This window comes from Cydia pomonella, chromosome 9, assembly GCF_033807575.1.
Source record: "Cydia pomonella isolate Wapato2018A chromosome 9, ilCydPomo1, whole genome shotgun sequence".
Taxonomy (NCBI): Eukaryota; Metazoa; Arthropoda; class Insecta; order Lepidoptera; family Tortricidae; genus Cydia; species Cydia pomonella.
In genome coordinates this window covers 18,930,322-18,946,117 of record NC_084711.1, presented here as the reverse complement: position 1 = coordinate 18,946,117, position 15,796 = coordinate 18,930,322, and the positions used below count along the sequence as shown (strand labels likewise).

At 37.2% G+C, this 15,796-nt stretch overlaps 2 protein-coding genes across 5 annotated transcripts in view; one reads left to right on the top strand and one right to left on the bottom strand.

Moving 5' to 3' along the window:
• Window positions 1-20: 20 nt before the first annotated feature.
• On the bottom strand, window positions 21-5,116 carry LOC133521604 (THO complex subunit 6). Its single transcript, XM_061856656.1, has 5 exons — window positions 4,538-5,116; window positions 4,251-4,402; window positions 3,300-3,537; window positions 2,218-2,380; window positions 21-1,861 (listed from the first exon to the last, which is right to left on the bottom strand). Exons 1-5 carry the CDS (start codon window positions 4,639-4,641, stop codon window positions 1,544-1,546), a joined length of 975 nt encoding a protein of 324 aa, XP_061712640.1. The 5' UTR covers window positions 4,642-5,116; the 3' UTR covers window positions 21-1,543.
• Window positions 5,117-5,350: 234 nt separating this feature from the next.
• The window catches only part of LOC133521599 (serine/arginine repetitive matrix protein 2), a 42,512-nt gene continuing 32,066 nt past the window's right edge, over window positions 5,351-15,796 (top strand). For 2 of the 4 annotated variants that reach the window (XM_061856640.1, XM_061856651.1), the window contains exons 1-3: window positions 5,351-5,499; window positions 5,661-5,916; window positions 12,607-12,708. In XM_061856640.1, the coding sequence (XP_061712624.1) occupies window positions 5,678-5,916; window positions 12,607-12,708 (341 nt within the window). In that variant the 5' untranslated portion in view covers window positions 5,351-5,499; window positions 5,661-5,677. Of the gene's footprint in view, window positions 5,500-5,660; window positions 5,917-12,306; window positions 12,440-12,606; window positions 12,709-15,796 lie in introns of those variants that run through there. The other 2 variants (XM_061856645.1, XM_061856648.1) reach the window with 2 other exon arrangements.

Sequence of the window (15,796 nt, the reverse complement as noted above, 5' to 3'; positions counted from 1 at the left end):
AGTTATTGTTAATAAAAATATTTGATGTGTTTTACAATTTTATTTTCAGTCAACCCTGATGTCATTTAGATTCAGGCCCACGCTAAGTTTTATATAGAAATAGAAATAGTTTTTCCACTTCTCTATGTATTTTCCATTTTCTATGATTTTTTAGTATGTTATTTACGTTCGGATAGCCTGTGTACGGATTATCGAGATTGTGCAAAGTTAGCGTGGTCAGAGTCCTGTCTGTCTTAACATAAATTCATCATAGTTCATGTCACAATGAGGGACATAAAACTGACCCTTAACTCAGGTTTATTTGCAAAATGCAAGGTATCTATAGTCCGGCAAATCAATTTGTCATTACATATATAGTCGTTCGTTTTGTAGCTGGACCCGAACGGCTAATATTTTATCTTTTGTATGTAAAACCACACGTGCGACTGCCTGCAAAAAAAATTGTAATTGGCACCTGACCGCGGGCTAGTCCAACGCTCAAAAAACCAGTGTAAGTGCGCTCTTCGATAACGCGCCTTTGTTCCGCACTCGTTGACACATTTTACACTGGTAGCGTTCGATTCGCCGGCACTCAGTAACCGTAGAGGGACCACACAGCCTCGCAACATATTTTTTTCCATTAGTACATTTTGAATCTTATTGCAAAACTCATACAGTCGTAATTCAATAACCGGTTAACCGAGTAAAAAAAAAACGAACAAAACTTTTTTTAATGCAGGCAAGTAGCACGCGCGGTTTTACTTACAATAGACTAAGGATTAGCCATGCGGGCCAGCTACAAAACGAACGACTATACTTATAGTATGAATTATCTGAAATGATTTTTGCTTCAAACCCTAAGCTGTTAAACGAAAGGCATTGTTTATTTTGTGCTATGCGGTGGCTACCTAATTTCTCATCAGTGAGAAAGATCACGCCCGTTTAAAAGACAATTTTAGCGCTCTACACATACGGCTCAAATTTATGCAACAGCTTTTTGTTACCTCCGAATATTCTTACATTACCCAAACCTTTATCGTTATCTCCCAATGCTGTTACATGAATTTGAACCATATAATTAGAACGCTGAAATTACCTTTTAAATGGGCTTGATCCTTCTCATTAATTAAAAAGTGGCTGTGACATAATCGGACAGACAGACGGACATGACGAATCTATAAGGGTTCCGTTTTTTGCCATTTGGCTACGGAACCCTAAAAATTAGGTAGGCACCGCGGAGCACAAAAGAAATATTGCCTTTTTTAACAGCTTAGGGTTTGAGGCCAAAAAATCATCTGACATAATTCATACTATACTTAAATGCGCGAAAATGTTATATGATTTTTTTTCCGCCTTGTCTTAAATGGTCTACCAGACTATAGAAAAACAAAATTACACTTAAACTTAGTAGAATCAAAATATTTAATTTGTGACCCATTTCCCAGTGACAAGGTACAAAATAGGTCACAATTTTTTTTTACTGGATTTACATTTACAGCCCTGCCAGAGCGGGAAAGAGCTACACTAATAATTTATTTGCATCTGCAACTGCTTTGCTTACAACTTACCGGAAATGTAGCACCTGATCTCTATAATTAAACGTTGTACACAGATCAATTTCCGGACTAGACCCCGCAATAGCCAACACATTGGGATTTGTCTTTAGCACCGCCGAGTACACAGTAGTCGCTGACACGGGCAGTTCAACCCTAACGTCACCGGAGTATGAAAGTTGGTAGAGGTGCTTGGTGGCGCCCCCGGCGAAGACGCAGTCATCGTGGAAGAAGGCGACGTGTATGCCGCGGTCGGGGAGGTCGAAGGTGGTCACGGGGTCGAGGGAGCGGAGGTGCCAGAGGGCTAGGCGGGGGCCGCCGCCGCATACCTGATGAAATGAAATAATATTCACACAATTGTTTTTGTATTCAAAACTACAACAGCCGTAGATATACAACGTACATAAGTATTTTTAATTGTTACATTGACAATACAATTGTAGTGTTTTTCGTCGGCGGCGTGAGTTGTCATGCTCATAGCGCCAAAAATATTTTTAAGTGTTTTGCGGTACAGCATGAAAGTAAACATCACAATTAAGTAAAATTTAAAACTAGCAAATCCTGTAGCTTATGTACAGTAGTTGTCAAACTCGTCAAAGTTAAGGAATAGGAATAAGAATACTAAGTGTGATATTATAAAATTATACTTTTTTAAACTTAAATTCTAATATAAAAATAAACTCACAATCCAGTCATCTCCCAAAGACGCAGCCCCTATCCACTTGCCCACCTCTGGCCGGCTCACTTTGCTGTTGGCGTGGGGCTCCAGTTTGTTATGAGACTTTCCAGTCCTCTCATCCCAAAGCATGACCAGACCATCTTCACCGCCAGATATAAGCTGTTGCGCCCTGAAAGAATACTGATTAAATCTGTGTTCTATGACAAGCATAAATAAAGGAACACTAAGGCCCTCAGCACACGGCGCGTAAGCGTAAGAGACGCGTAAGCGTATCGTAATACGCGTGTAGAACGAGACCGCCACGAGCACGTACAAGTTCAAACAAGTCCGCACAAGAAGCGTCGTCGTAGCGTAGCGTATGAGTTTTCTGTCGTTATTACGATATGTAATACATAATACAATGTAATACACGTGTAAAAAGCAAAACTTCTGACATACCTAATCAAACAATAAGATCTTCATCAGACGAGAATGTTAGTTCGTCCATCATGTACATCCGCCGATGACATCTGACGCCAGCGACTACATGATTTCAATTAGATTTCATTTATAAAACGATTACGCTTACGCGACGCCTACGCGACGCTTGGTGCCCAGCCCAGCTCTACGCGTCTCATACTCGTAACGTTTTGACGATACGCTTACGCTGACGCCTCATGTGCTGAGGGCCTAAGATGTGTATCTGTTACACAAAAGCCTTATAAGAATTTGTGCATATTATAGGTCATAATGACCTACCATGATCTGCTATTAAAATTTCTACTAAGATACTGTACAGTCAGCTGCAGAGAAAGGTGACCCCCCTGCATACAATCAGTCTATGCAGGAGGGTCCCCTCTCTCTGCATTTGACTGTACACTGCTTTACCCATCTTTTTTATCTATGGTAACTAGAAGTGCCTCTTACATAGAGCAGCAGAAGGTAATTACTTGGTATTTAGGTTATTTATTAAAAGGGTGACAAAAATTAAGCAAAATTAAATCCTATCACTAAATAAAGTTCAAAATTACTGTGGGAAATTAGCTGACATAGAATCTGTTAGGCCACGGACAGGATGCACGCGGCGCGGCTATACATTGTATACTCACTTGCCATCAATGCTATGAATATAATCACTATGACCCTTGAAGGTTGCCACCAATCGGCCATCCTCCAGATTAAAAGCATAAATATGGTTGTCCCCACATCCCGCAAACAGTTTGGACTGATCTTCAGAAAGCCATAGACTGTTTACGTCAGATTGCTCCATGGAGGATTTCATAGGTATGGTTATTGTCCATGACTGTTTGGACCATTTTCCGGACATAACTGCCTTCCATTCCCACCCTGTGGACCAAAATATAGCACTTGTTTATAAGGGTCATACACAGATACTATTAATGTAACGAAGGCTGCGCTGTGGATCTGATGGTATTTTTTGGTTAAAAAAGGTGTTTTGCGACTACAAAACTTCTTAAAAATTGTAAAAATCTTTAACCAAAACTTATCAGTCCTGTAGATATTGGTGGGTGGACATTATAAAAAAGGCCTGCCAGGGAGATCCCTGGGGCCTGTGTAGATTATTAGGAAGGCGGAAAATTGTGCAGAATGGAGAGCTTTGGTGCACAAAATAATGATCTCATGTGATTGTGACCCCCAGTCATGGGGAAATGAGGAAGAAAAAGATATTTAGGTAATTTGCTTAATATCACACAGTTTAATCTTTTAACCACTGTAGTCTGACATGTAAGACATACAATATCCAACTCATTTACCCAGAGTCTGATAAATAAGACAAAACTTTGTGTAACTTCGTACTGGCCACATTTAAATTCACAATAAAATGCTTTGAGAATTTACCAAACATTGTTAACATTTGGTGTGCCAGTACTAATAGTACTATATTCTTTTTCAGTCTCCTCATAGACAGATCCAGATCCATATTCAGACATATGAGAAGTTAAGAGTGAAAACAGAGAAAGAAGGCATCTGTATAGCAGCAGTACAAATAAATAAATAAATTTTAATTTAATTATTAATAAATTCATAAGGCAACTCACCTGCAATTTCATTAACTGTTCCAATAATGAGAAAATTCTCAGAACTGGCCAAACTGCATATTTGTTTTCCAGACTCAATTTTATAGATTTGTTTTGGCTTGTTGTAGTCAGACGTAAGGAGTTCTACGATAGGATTTAGTATTCTGTCGAGGCTGAAATGGAACAACAAAATTATTCATTTGTATCTTATGTAAGGTGCTCTGGAAGAATAAATATTTATATAGTTCCTTCCTTAAATAAATAAAATAATCTAAATAGTCTAATTTACTGATAATTGATATACTTACTCAAATACAGCTACTTGTCCGTAAATGTTACCGGCCACTAAATATTTACCGCAAGGTGAAAATGTTTGGCATAACACAGTGTTATAAAGAATTTTATCAAGCATTTTTGGTACGCCTGCGTCTGATTGTTCTGTTTGACTTATTTGCTGTTACTGTTAACGTTAACAATTTATTATTAATCAAAACCAAACATAACCAGCATAACCTCTTAAAAACCGTTTGCTTTTGCTTTGCTTCCAACAATTTCGTGTCAATGTCAGATTAATTTGCTAATATTGGACTTTGTGAACTTTGTATTAATAGTTTATATAAATAATAATAAATGAAAACATTAACCTAATGAGCATCTATAATAGTAATTTTATTTTTATGATTTAAGACTGTTTTCTTTTGTTAATTTCGTTTAACGATAACATTTTATAGAAATACAACACATTACCTAGATTCGTAAACATTTTCATAGACGATTATCATTTTTTTTATGTGATTGTATTGCCAGCTACACTTCATCCCCGTAATTTAGAGTTTATATTAATACATTTACATTATTTTAAAACGAATTTTGTAAAAAAATATGCCAACAAATTTATCAAATAGCAAACTTAATATTGCAACTGTGTTGAGCTCATTCATACAACAAATATTATGGTTACTTATAATACCTATTCTAAAAAAACCTATATTAAAAACCTAACTACAATACTTTTACTACTCAACTACTAATTAAAGAATACAATATCCAACTTTAAAGAAACCCCCAGATTTATAATGTTGTAAAAATCGCAGGCAAATTATAATTCTCGCATTTAAGGGGAATGATTACGCATACTCCGGCAACACTAATTTAACCATAGACAAATTAGTTAAAATATTAAATAAATATTTTACCAAGATGGTCGTGTTGTAGAAGCTCATATTATAAACGTGCTAAAAAAATTACAAAAAGCCGAACATTAATATAGGTAAGGCATCTTCTTTGCTCTCACTTGCACACATTATAACAAGTTTAAGTAAATTCACTTAATTCCCCTCACTGGCATTTTTGTCGACGTAAGAAATTGCGCTTTAGTACATGTCACCCAAACTTACGAACGTACATTCTCACTATATAATTTCGTTTTAGCCTGACAAATCGGCAAAATGTACAACGGCATCGGCTTGACAACACCGCGAGGCTCGGGAACCAACGGTTATGTGCAAAGAAACTGGGCATCAGTGCGTAAAACCAAAGATTCTGTCAACTATCGTACCGAGGAGGAGATCGCCAAGTTAGACTCGGCTTCCAATAAACAGCCAAATCGCGAGATCCTCGACCATGAGAGGAAGAGGAAAATTGAAGTGAAGTGTGCGGAGCTTGAAGACAGCTTGGAGGAGCAGGGGTAAGTTAACCACAAAATTAGAACACTAAACAAAATGTCACGCTATCACTCTCCAATTCTTAAATAATTTCAGTGTTCCACGTTAAACAATTGGTAGGCGGGTTTAGCGATAGTAATTTTCGTATTGTGAAATATTATTTTGTATACTAATGCATAAAAATTCTACCTGATTTTAGTAGATACTACAATAGGTTTATTATGCCTAGACAATCATAGAGCCCCAGTGCTGTTGTGTTCTTAATTATTGTTTTTTACACTCAAAACCCTTATACCATATTGAGTCATTTCAGTAATTTATTAAGTACAAACATTTCATAGTACACCTGTTAAAACAAAGTTGCTTTTCAATTCACCTTGCTACTGTGAAATGAAAATCTACAATATTTAAGTCCTTTACATTTCTTCTTTATCATTTTAATTCCAAAAAGGTATGTTTCTTATCTGGTGCCGGTGGTAGCATCAGTTTTCTGTACCTTTAAAACTATTATTTTCTTGTCTAGGTGTCCCAAAGACTAAAGGAGATATTTATGTTTGTTGTTAAAACCAGTGTTATTTTTACTTATATATTTTTTTATCTATTTGTGTAATTCAGTATTTGATTTATGCTGTACAGCCACCTGCAGAAGTACTAGACTCGGTCCTTGCATACAAACTACTAGAAATTCAGATAGCTTAGACCAGGGGTTACTAAATGGAGGACCACAGTCAGAATCCGGACCACCAACCTATTTTATTTTTCACTTTAAAGCTGTCAATTTTGTCCTAACTAATACCAAGACTTGGTGTAGGCACTAGTTTTCACGAAAGTGACTGCCACCTGACCTAGCCTAGAGGGGAAACTAAGCACTATCAGGATTACTGAGAGAATAACTGATATTATAAGTAGATCACAATTGTGATATTTATCTTGGAGTGAAATTTAATATCATGTTATTTTGTTTATCTTGCATTCAAACTATTTGTTTTATATTATAAGTATTTACACCATAATTAATAGATGTTAATGATTTGCCTTCAATGTTATAGAAAATAAATAATATTAATTACAATTATACTATACTAAAATAATTAAAGTTACCAAAAGTTAGGTTTAGTAGTAGTAATAGTAAAACTCTTTATTGTACAGAAATGAAAACAAAACAGGAAATAAAACACTCATCATTAGTACCAAGGCGAACTTATCTCTTTAAGGGATCTCTTGCAGTTAACCTTTGAGCAATTATTATTTTGGAGGTTTAGACCTAAAATAACGAAATATGTTAAAAATAATGTAGAATATAATAATAATATATAATAATTCAGCCTATATACGTCCCACTGCTGGGCACAGGCCTCCTCTCATGTGCGAGAGGGCTCAGGCTATAGTCCCCACACTAGACCAATGCGGATTGGGGACTTCACATACACCTTTGAATTTCTTCGCAAATGTATACAGGTTTCCTCACAATGTATAAAAATAATGTTTATACAAACTAAATTTAACTGAAACAATTGTCTTTTTATGATCAAGAGTCATAAATAATTTATAATCAAAAAAGTAAATTGGAAAAGGAATTAAAACAATTAAAATACCTTTCATAATCAATTATGAAGGTGTAATAGCTTTCACTGTGACAAATCACTTGGTAATTGAAAAAATTCTCTACTTGCTTATGTTATCAGCAATTCTCAATTTTGGTGGAAAATTGGACTGATTAGACCGCATGAATGAATGGCGGACCACAGTCGGGATCTGGACTGCCAACCTAATTTTTTTTTTGCTTATTTAATAAACTTAACCTTTGGTATGCTTAGGAGCAGATCTGCCCCATATATATTCAACCAAATTCAACTTAAACATGAAGATGTCATGGTTGCTAAATACTTAAATGGCAAATTTTTGACAGGCTCATATAAACGTTAAGTAGAAAGAAACCCACCACCATGGTCATTTTATGTTAAGGACTGGACCCCTAAAAAACTAATTGGTGACTCCTGAATTAGACTGTATAGGAACAGTCCTAAATTTTATAGCTAGCAATTTAAAGTGGTTCAAACTGTATCAGGCAAATAATAGCTTGGGTCAAACAGTTTAGATACTTAACCTTATTTTTTTGCCTGAGTTCCTTTGGTAACTCTTGAAGGTCCTAGTAACTGGGTAAAAGTTTGTTAGGATGTCTTTGCAACAAAAATGTTAATAAGACCTGGTAACAGTGGTGACCCATCCAAAAGAAAGAGCGCATTTTATATGATAGCACATTGGTATTCATTAGATTTTAATGAATATTATTAATATCAACATCTACACCACCATAATACTCTTCATTCCATGCTTCAAAAAATCTTTAAGGTGCTAAGTCTCAAACTTATATTGTAATAAATTTTATCTATATTTTTGCCAGGCTCTTATTCGTATGATCGCGATCAACATCCAAGTAATCTATTTCTACAATATTTTACCCCACAAAGTCTAATTTGATAAGTTAGAATTGTTGCGAAATCCAAACCTAATCTCGTGACTGAAAATCAAATTATATTCAGTTCAATTGTATGTAGTCTGAGAAAATCCCAATGCCCATATTATGTGATGACCTAAATTGAATAACAGTAGAATAGGAAACTTTTCATTTTCTTACAATACCGTACCCATTGGAAAAGTTCAGTAAATTTAATAATAGAAGAAACAGTGCTACACAGTGTACTACTGCAGTTGCACAATGTTTTGAAATAGGTGTATGAATCACAATATTATAATCTTGGTATCCTGAATTGTTTTTAAACAAATTTATTTATAGGGTCCTGTTCCCGTAGCCGAAAACAAAACCCTTATAAATTAAATTAAATTAAAATTAAATATCATTTATTTTCAGGCAACTATGGCCCATATATACATACCTTACAGACCAACATACATAAAATAATAAAAGTCTTAAAATATAAATATCATTTTGACGACGCAGTGTTCGGTTGCGCCTGTTCTGGTGCGGGATTCGGCAGATTCCCACGAAACCGCTGAAATATCACACCTTTCGGCCAGAAGTCTGCGCTCGCGATGGTTTCCAGCAGCGGCCGCGGGACGCGCACCACAAACGAGCTGAAGTGCACGTAATGCCGCGATCGCAGCTGGAATACTTTCAGCTCGTAACGAATCTTCTTGCGGACATATTCCACAACATCTGCCGTGGCGGAAACATGCAGGCGCGAAACATATAGCGCCGTGTTCGGTGTGGCAAACCTCAGGCCAGAAGCAATATCCGGCTCTGCCGTGCCACACTGGCTCTTGCGAGGCGCCTTGCGCGGCCTCCTCTCCTTCAACGCCTTTATTTAATCAACCTACTTGGGTGTCCCACAGCTGGGCAAAGGCCTCCCCCCGTTTTCTCCACTCGACCCTGTCATCGGTATTTTCCCACCATTTGGGGTCGTGCGTCCAAGTCGTCCCGCCGTCTTCTTTTCGGTCTGCCTGCACCGTTTACGGTGTTCCGTGGGTTCCACTCAGTAACCATTTTGGCCCATATTTCCGGGTGCATGCGGCAGACATGTGTAACCCATTCCCACTTAAGCTTAGCGGTCTAGACGCCTACATCTACAACTCTACTCGTAGTTCTGGAGCGTAGTTGTGACACATTGATTGATAACATTAGAAATGTAAAGGTTTTTCGTTACTAATTCTGTATTCGTGACTTACTTTCAGCGAAGTATTATTATGGAGTAGGTTTTACATATTACTCCATGCTCTAATTGATCTTGTAAGATAATGATCACATCAACCTGATATTAATTTTTTTGTCGATGTGATACCGGTGATCTGCTAGATGCCCAATTGGATTTAAATGTGGGGAAGTGGTGTTGTGCTTTTATAAGCCCCGGCGAAGATTACTGCTGCATCACAGGCCTTTAGAAACATCGTTTTTTAGGGTTCCGTACCCAAAGGGTACAGGGAGCCTATTACTAAGACTCCGCTGTCCGTCCGTCCGTCTGCCACCAGGCTGTATCTCATGAACCGTGATAGACAGTTGAAATTTTCACAGATGATATATTTCTGTTGCCGCTATAACAACAAAAATAGAATATGAGGGCTCCCATACGACAAACGTGAATTTTTTGCCGTTTTTTGCATAATGGTACGGAGGAACCCTTCGTGCGCGAGTCCGACTCGCACTTGGCCGGTTTTTAAGACATTCGTTATTGAATAAAATCGGTTTACGTAAAAGCTACAGCCATGCTAAAATGGCTCCAGATGTTCCCGATTGCGGCCTCCACCCAGTTGTGCCTTAACCATTAAGTGGAAGCTTACGCAAGATTGATGTTTTTATATTAAAACTTGATATACGGAAATTAGACCTTATTTGCAAGGGCTGACTTCAACCAAAACCTTAAAAGGTTAAAGTTTCGATAAAAAATCTTTCGTCGCAACTGTCGCCCGGCGCGAGATATCTTTTGTTCCCTTCTTATTTCCCGGCGCCTCCTGATACTACCACGCGCAACTTTCATGTACATTCAACCACATTATTGGCCCAGTTAGCTATATAAAGACGTATCAACGTAAACGCCCAATTGACGTAAATCAATTTCATTTCCAATAAAAAGATACGGTCCCTACGCTTGACCAGTACGTGCTGGCGACAAGCCAAGTTCAAAAGAACATAATATTGGGTACGCTCCAAAGGAAATATTTGTGATTATTGCAATAAGTGATGTACTTGAAGTAATTTATTGGGCTCATAAACATTGGGCTACCGTCTCTTTGGGACAATTGAATAATGGGTAGGTATTTAACCTAAATCTTAAAACTGCAAATAAAGGTTAACATCCAGAAGAGATGAGCGAGTTAATTCCATTCGTGCACGCGATTTAGTTGATGTTCCTTTCACTACGTCACTCATTTCTGGTGGATGTTAAGCCCAATAAATAAATAATTGGTACTATTGTAATAGTTAATTTTTTCCATACATTACTGCATTGACATTCAAACCACATCAATGGTACAGTCACCATCAAACAGATACTCATCAAAATATATACAAGTTGCCCGCGAGGAAACGGAAAGATTTTAACAGTATATTCCGGATCGTATTTAGAGACAAAAATGTCATATAAACTTTTTTTTAATTCGCCTAGTTTCAGAGTTAATACCAATAAAAAAAACTTTTTTTTTATGGCTATGTCGCCTCTATGTCACGCCACCTAGTCTAGACTGCCTTATTGACGGATATCAAAGTGACAAGGAACCCTTTGAGTAGACTAGTTTTTACGAAAAAAAAAAGTACCAATTCATATTAATCCATAAATTTTCCAGGAACATGTACTTATTATGTTTCAAAACATACAAAAAGTAAAAAAAAAACAATTATTTTTGTCGGATATGACATATTTGTATAAGATTTTTTCCTTCTTATGACCTCAGGTATACGTGGTTAATTTTTTTTCCGTTTCCTCGCAGGCGCCTTGTATATCAGGACACTTCTTTGGCCTTTAACCATCACTATCTATTGGATGCCCACTGTACCGGTACCTGTATAATTCGTGGCATCCACGATGACGCGCAGATTTGTCAAATCTAACCTTTAATACCATGCAGATACGACCCAAGGCACGCGTCTTCATGAATGACACTATCTATAGCAGGTTTTAATTCTTATAAATATATAGTAAGAACTTACGAAGTAGTTCCCGTTGCTCTATGAGTCCTACTTGTACATTTTATCGGTTTTAGAAATAAACATATTGTATTAAAATTTGTAATGTGTGCTAATTTGCGTTATGTACAGCTTCACACTTGATTATATTTATTGAACGCATCAAACGCGATCTTTTACGCGCGGAAATTAGATACTTGTATGTATTAAATTTAAGCTCGATGCAAATGACTATTGAAACCTTTGCCAGATTTTTAAAACAAGTAAACTCGACCGTTATCAAAAAAATTTGAAAAGTAATCAAACGAGGTGTGCAATAAAGAGTATTCTGTTTATCTATTGCTTTCAATAAGTCTATTCGTCTCCTATCACTATACAACCATATATCGCTGTGGAATCAGCCATGCACTTATTTTATTTTCTGTGTTATTTTCGTTTAATACTTAAAAGCTAAATTCCTTACAATTTTCTCTCCAAAAACCCCAGCGTAGTGCTAATCTCGCATGACCTGAAAACTCGTTAGAGCGCAGGGGCAATGTGTAAACAAGGCGTAGGTAGATTGGGCTACTGTTATTTTTATCGCACCGTGATCGCTATAAAAACCGCAACAATTTATGTGCAACCTGTTCCTAGTTTCACATGCTGAAGATATTATCTATTGACCATATAATCCTAGTTGTATAGAAAAAAAAACCTTTAAGGGTTGTTGAACATCGATCGATTCGCACCCTCGTTTAGGGGCGATGCCCCTGTTGCGCCTGAGTATAATCAATACGGGCACACCCTCAGTGCGAAACATTCATTCAAGTTTGTTCAGCACACGAGCGCGCACGGGGCTCGTCTTATCGCTTTTATTGTTTTTCAAAAGTAATTCGACTCGATTGCCTCACCGCGACAGCTATGCATTGGTTGGTACAGGTGTTAGACGTAATAGTGACGCTTGCGAATTTAATAAGGAAAAAATCATTACGCACCACTTGTTCACACTGAGCAGTCCACTACTGTTTACACTAATTTTTAAATTTCGAATTGTGTTTTTTTAAATAATGAGCGTGTCTTTGGTGTGGTTGCGTAGGTTGCCGCGGGAGGAGATAGCGGCGCGTGTGGCCGCGTTCAGGGCGAAGATATCGGAGACCAGCGAAAAGGACGTGCCCAGAGACGAATTCGGCAGGGTAGCGTGAGTACCCTTTTTACTTATTCAAACCGTCCCTTTTAGATCCAGGAGTTCCATTAGCGTAAAAAGGTGGGAGTTAAAAGGTCTATAGGGCTTTCGATATAGTATATACTTTCACTGTATATGTTTCGTTTAATGTATTTGCATACGTTTGGATTATATAGCGCGTGTTGGCAGTATCGCAAGACTGCTCGCGCAATACTTGGAATGTCTGTTATTGTTTTCGTAAATGACAAACACACACGACCACTGACTGTAGAGATGAACGCATACTTTATTAGTATTACAGTCGTGTTAGAAAAAAAAGGTTGCGTGTGAGCGTTGTAAAACAACGCGTGGATTATAAATTCTAACGAAGGGAATTCAGAATTTTATTGCTAAATTTAATTGATTGATAACGAATCAGCAAGCATGTTTCTTTTTCAGGAATTCATTAGTATTTTGTTAAATCTCGCGGTTGATATTTAAAATTAGTATTAATACAGACAGTCAAGATCTAAAGTTGCGATCTTCTATCAAAAATATGAACTACAAACTAACCGTCCGCAACATCGTAATTTTTGTGACCTATGGCAACACTGGTGCTGAGGGCAGAGGGTTTTCATAAGCTCACGCCTAACACATTGCATCTTTCAGGCGTTTAATTGTATAAAAATTATATGTTCGTGTCTATCACATCGGGAAGGTACAGACGCACTGCAACCCGACTGCATCTTGTATGGGAACTGCAAGCCGATGTTGCGGTTGGCGTGCAGTTCCCATACAAATTACAGTCGGGTTATTCGTGTTCAGCGTCTGGTAGTTAACGTCTGCCTTCCACTTGTAAATCTTTAATGTAGCATTTTAAGATTTTCACTTTGTCTCCACTGACCGACTTCTATACGAAATAATTCCGCCTGGAGTCTGTTGAGTTTTTTAATTACACGTTTTACACCTAATTAATGTGGAGAAGCGCGCACGATAATACTATAATTGGAATCTACATGAATCGGGCGAGCGCCTGATCAGCGTGATGATGTATCGTTGCCATAGAAATAGGATAGTATAGAACGACTGTCAAACTTGGAAAGTGTGACCAAAAATGAAATGCAAGTGTGTGCGTAAATTGTCTATGTGCGAACAAAAATAGTGATGTCATGCTACAACATATTAATAATCTATCGATGTTTAACTGCTTTATCGACTACTTTTTCAAATGTGTTTGAAAAAGTTGAAAATGATAAAGTTGAAGTTGTTTGAAAATGTGTTCGCAAAGAGTTGACTTACCAAAGAAAATTTGAATTTCGCGCCTTTTCCTGCTGACAACTTGGGTTGGATGTGTATACGCTGTGTACAAGTATACGCTGTCTTGTGTTTCCTTGTGTTGGCGGCAAAGCCGTGGCAAAGTGGTTAAAATGTAAGTACTGTGTTGGAAAGTGAAGTTTAAATTTATCGCTAAACATGTACACGTTCAAAAAAGGTATTATAACAATCGTTATTATTTTAAGTCGGTTATAAAGGTAATATCTTAATGATGTCTTGTGAACAACTAATTCCATACCTACTAATATACCGACAAGTTGTCGATACAGTCATATGAACATTTTGTCAAGCCCTAGTAAGTAAAGTAACAGTTTAGGTTTTTACACAAAATATTCTAAATTATTGACTAATATGATGAAATATTAACACACAATTGAAGAAAAACTTATAATGAACTGTTATAATTGGTTTTTTAAACTTTTTATGCTGTTAATTTGATAAAATATCGTTACGAAAATTTCGCTAGGAATATCATAATTACCTGTGAAATGAGTATTTTCCTGGGTTTTTTGGCCCTGAAATACTACAACCCGGCACACAACATGACACCATCGTCACTGAATTACTTAATGTATAATTTTCTTTTTGATTCGCTTATATTTTTCACGTTAAAAAATACGGCAATATGATTTTGGCCGCCTCGGCCGCCTTCGAACTCAAAATTGGTTACGTTTTCTCCTATGTAGTCTGCCTCTTTTGCACTTATGGCTTGTTCATATACGTCATGGCTTCCCTTTCGCACACTTCATCTGTCTGTCAAGCGAAGCGACTGACATGTCTCTGATCGTTGCATACGAGCGTCACAATGATTTAGTACGAGTCGTTTATACATCAACCTTTCTCGTAAAAAAGGTAGCTACTTCTGAATAATTCAAGTTTTCAACGTATCCATGCATACGGGCGCCTCATCGATTTGATACGTGTATAATGCGTCAACCTTTCTCATGAAAAAAGTAGCCACTTCTGAATAATTCAGGTTTTCGTTTTAGGCATATAAACGACGCGAAACAAAGAGAGTTTAAAAAATTTAAACCCTCTCAACACTCAATAGCTATAATGTAATGATTCTGGGCAGGAACAATAAAAAATATACAAAAAGTGGGTCAGAAATTCAGTTTTAATATTGGAGTTAGCCGAGTTAAGGTAACCCTTAATTGCGGAGTATGGTTCACCACCATCATATGTGTATGTATGGTTCATGGTATCACCAGTTTGACACTGACATATTCGCTAACGTCTGCGTAACTTTCTATACATCTTGCTCACACTAATATGCCAGTACGAGCGAGATTCATAGAAAGTAACGCGCACACTAGCGAATAAGTCATAGAACCAAAGAACAACTTATGGATATCGGATTCTTTAAAAAAATGTCAGTTACTAGTAGCCTTACCACCAGTTTGCCACTGATCTGGCATAATTACTTAAAACGGTTCATGTAACTGCTTACTTTGCACTAACAAGATTACTTAGTCTCAAACGACGCATATAAATCAATTATTCTAATGGTCTCTGCGATCGCCTAATTGATGCCTGCCAATTTCTGCGCACGCTTAGTGACATTTATGAGGTGTTCTGTAATTTTGTGAAAAACTACTAACACAAAGGTTTTAGTATTAGACACACTGGAACTCTGACCACGCCAACTTTACAACGAGCACAAATATCTCTATAAGCTCAATCGTTGACGTAGCACTTGGCATGAAATCTTGGCATGGTCAAACTCTCGTAAGTTTCTATGAAATACCTGTGGGGCATTTTTAAGACAAAAAGGCTCTTTTAAAAACTC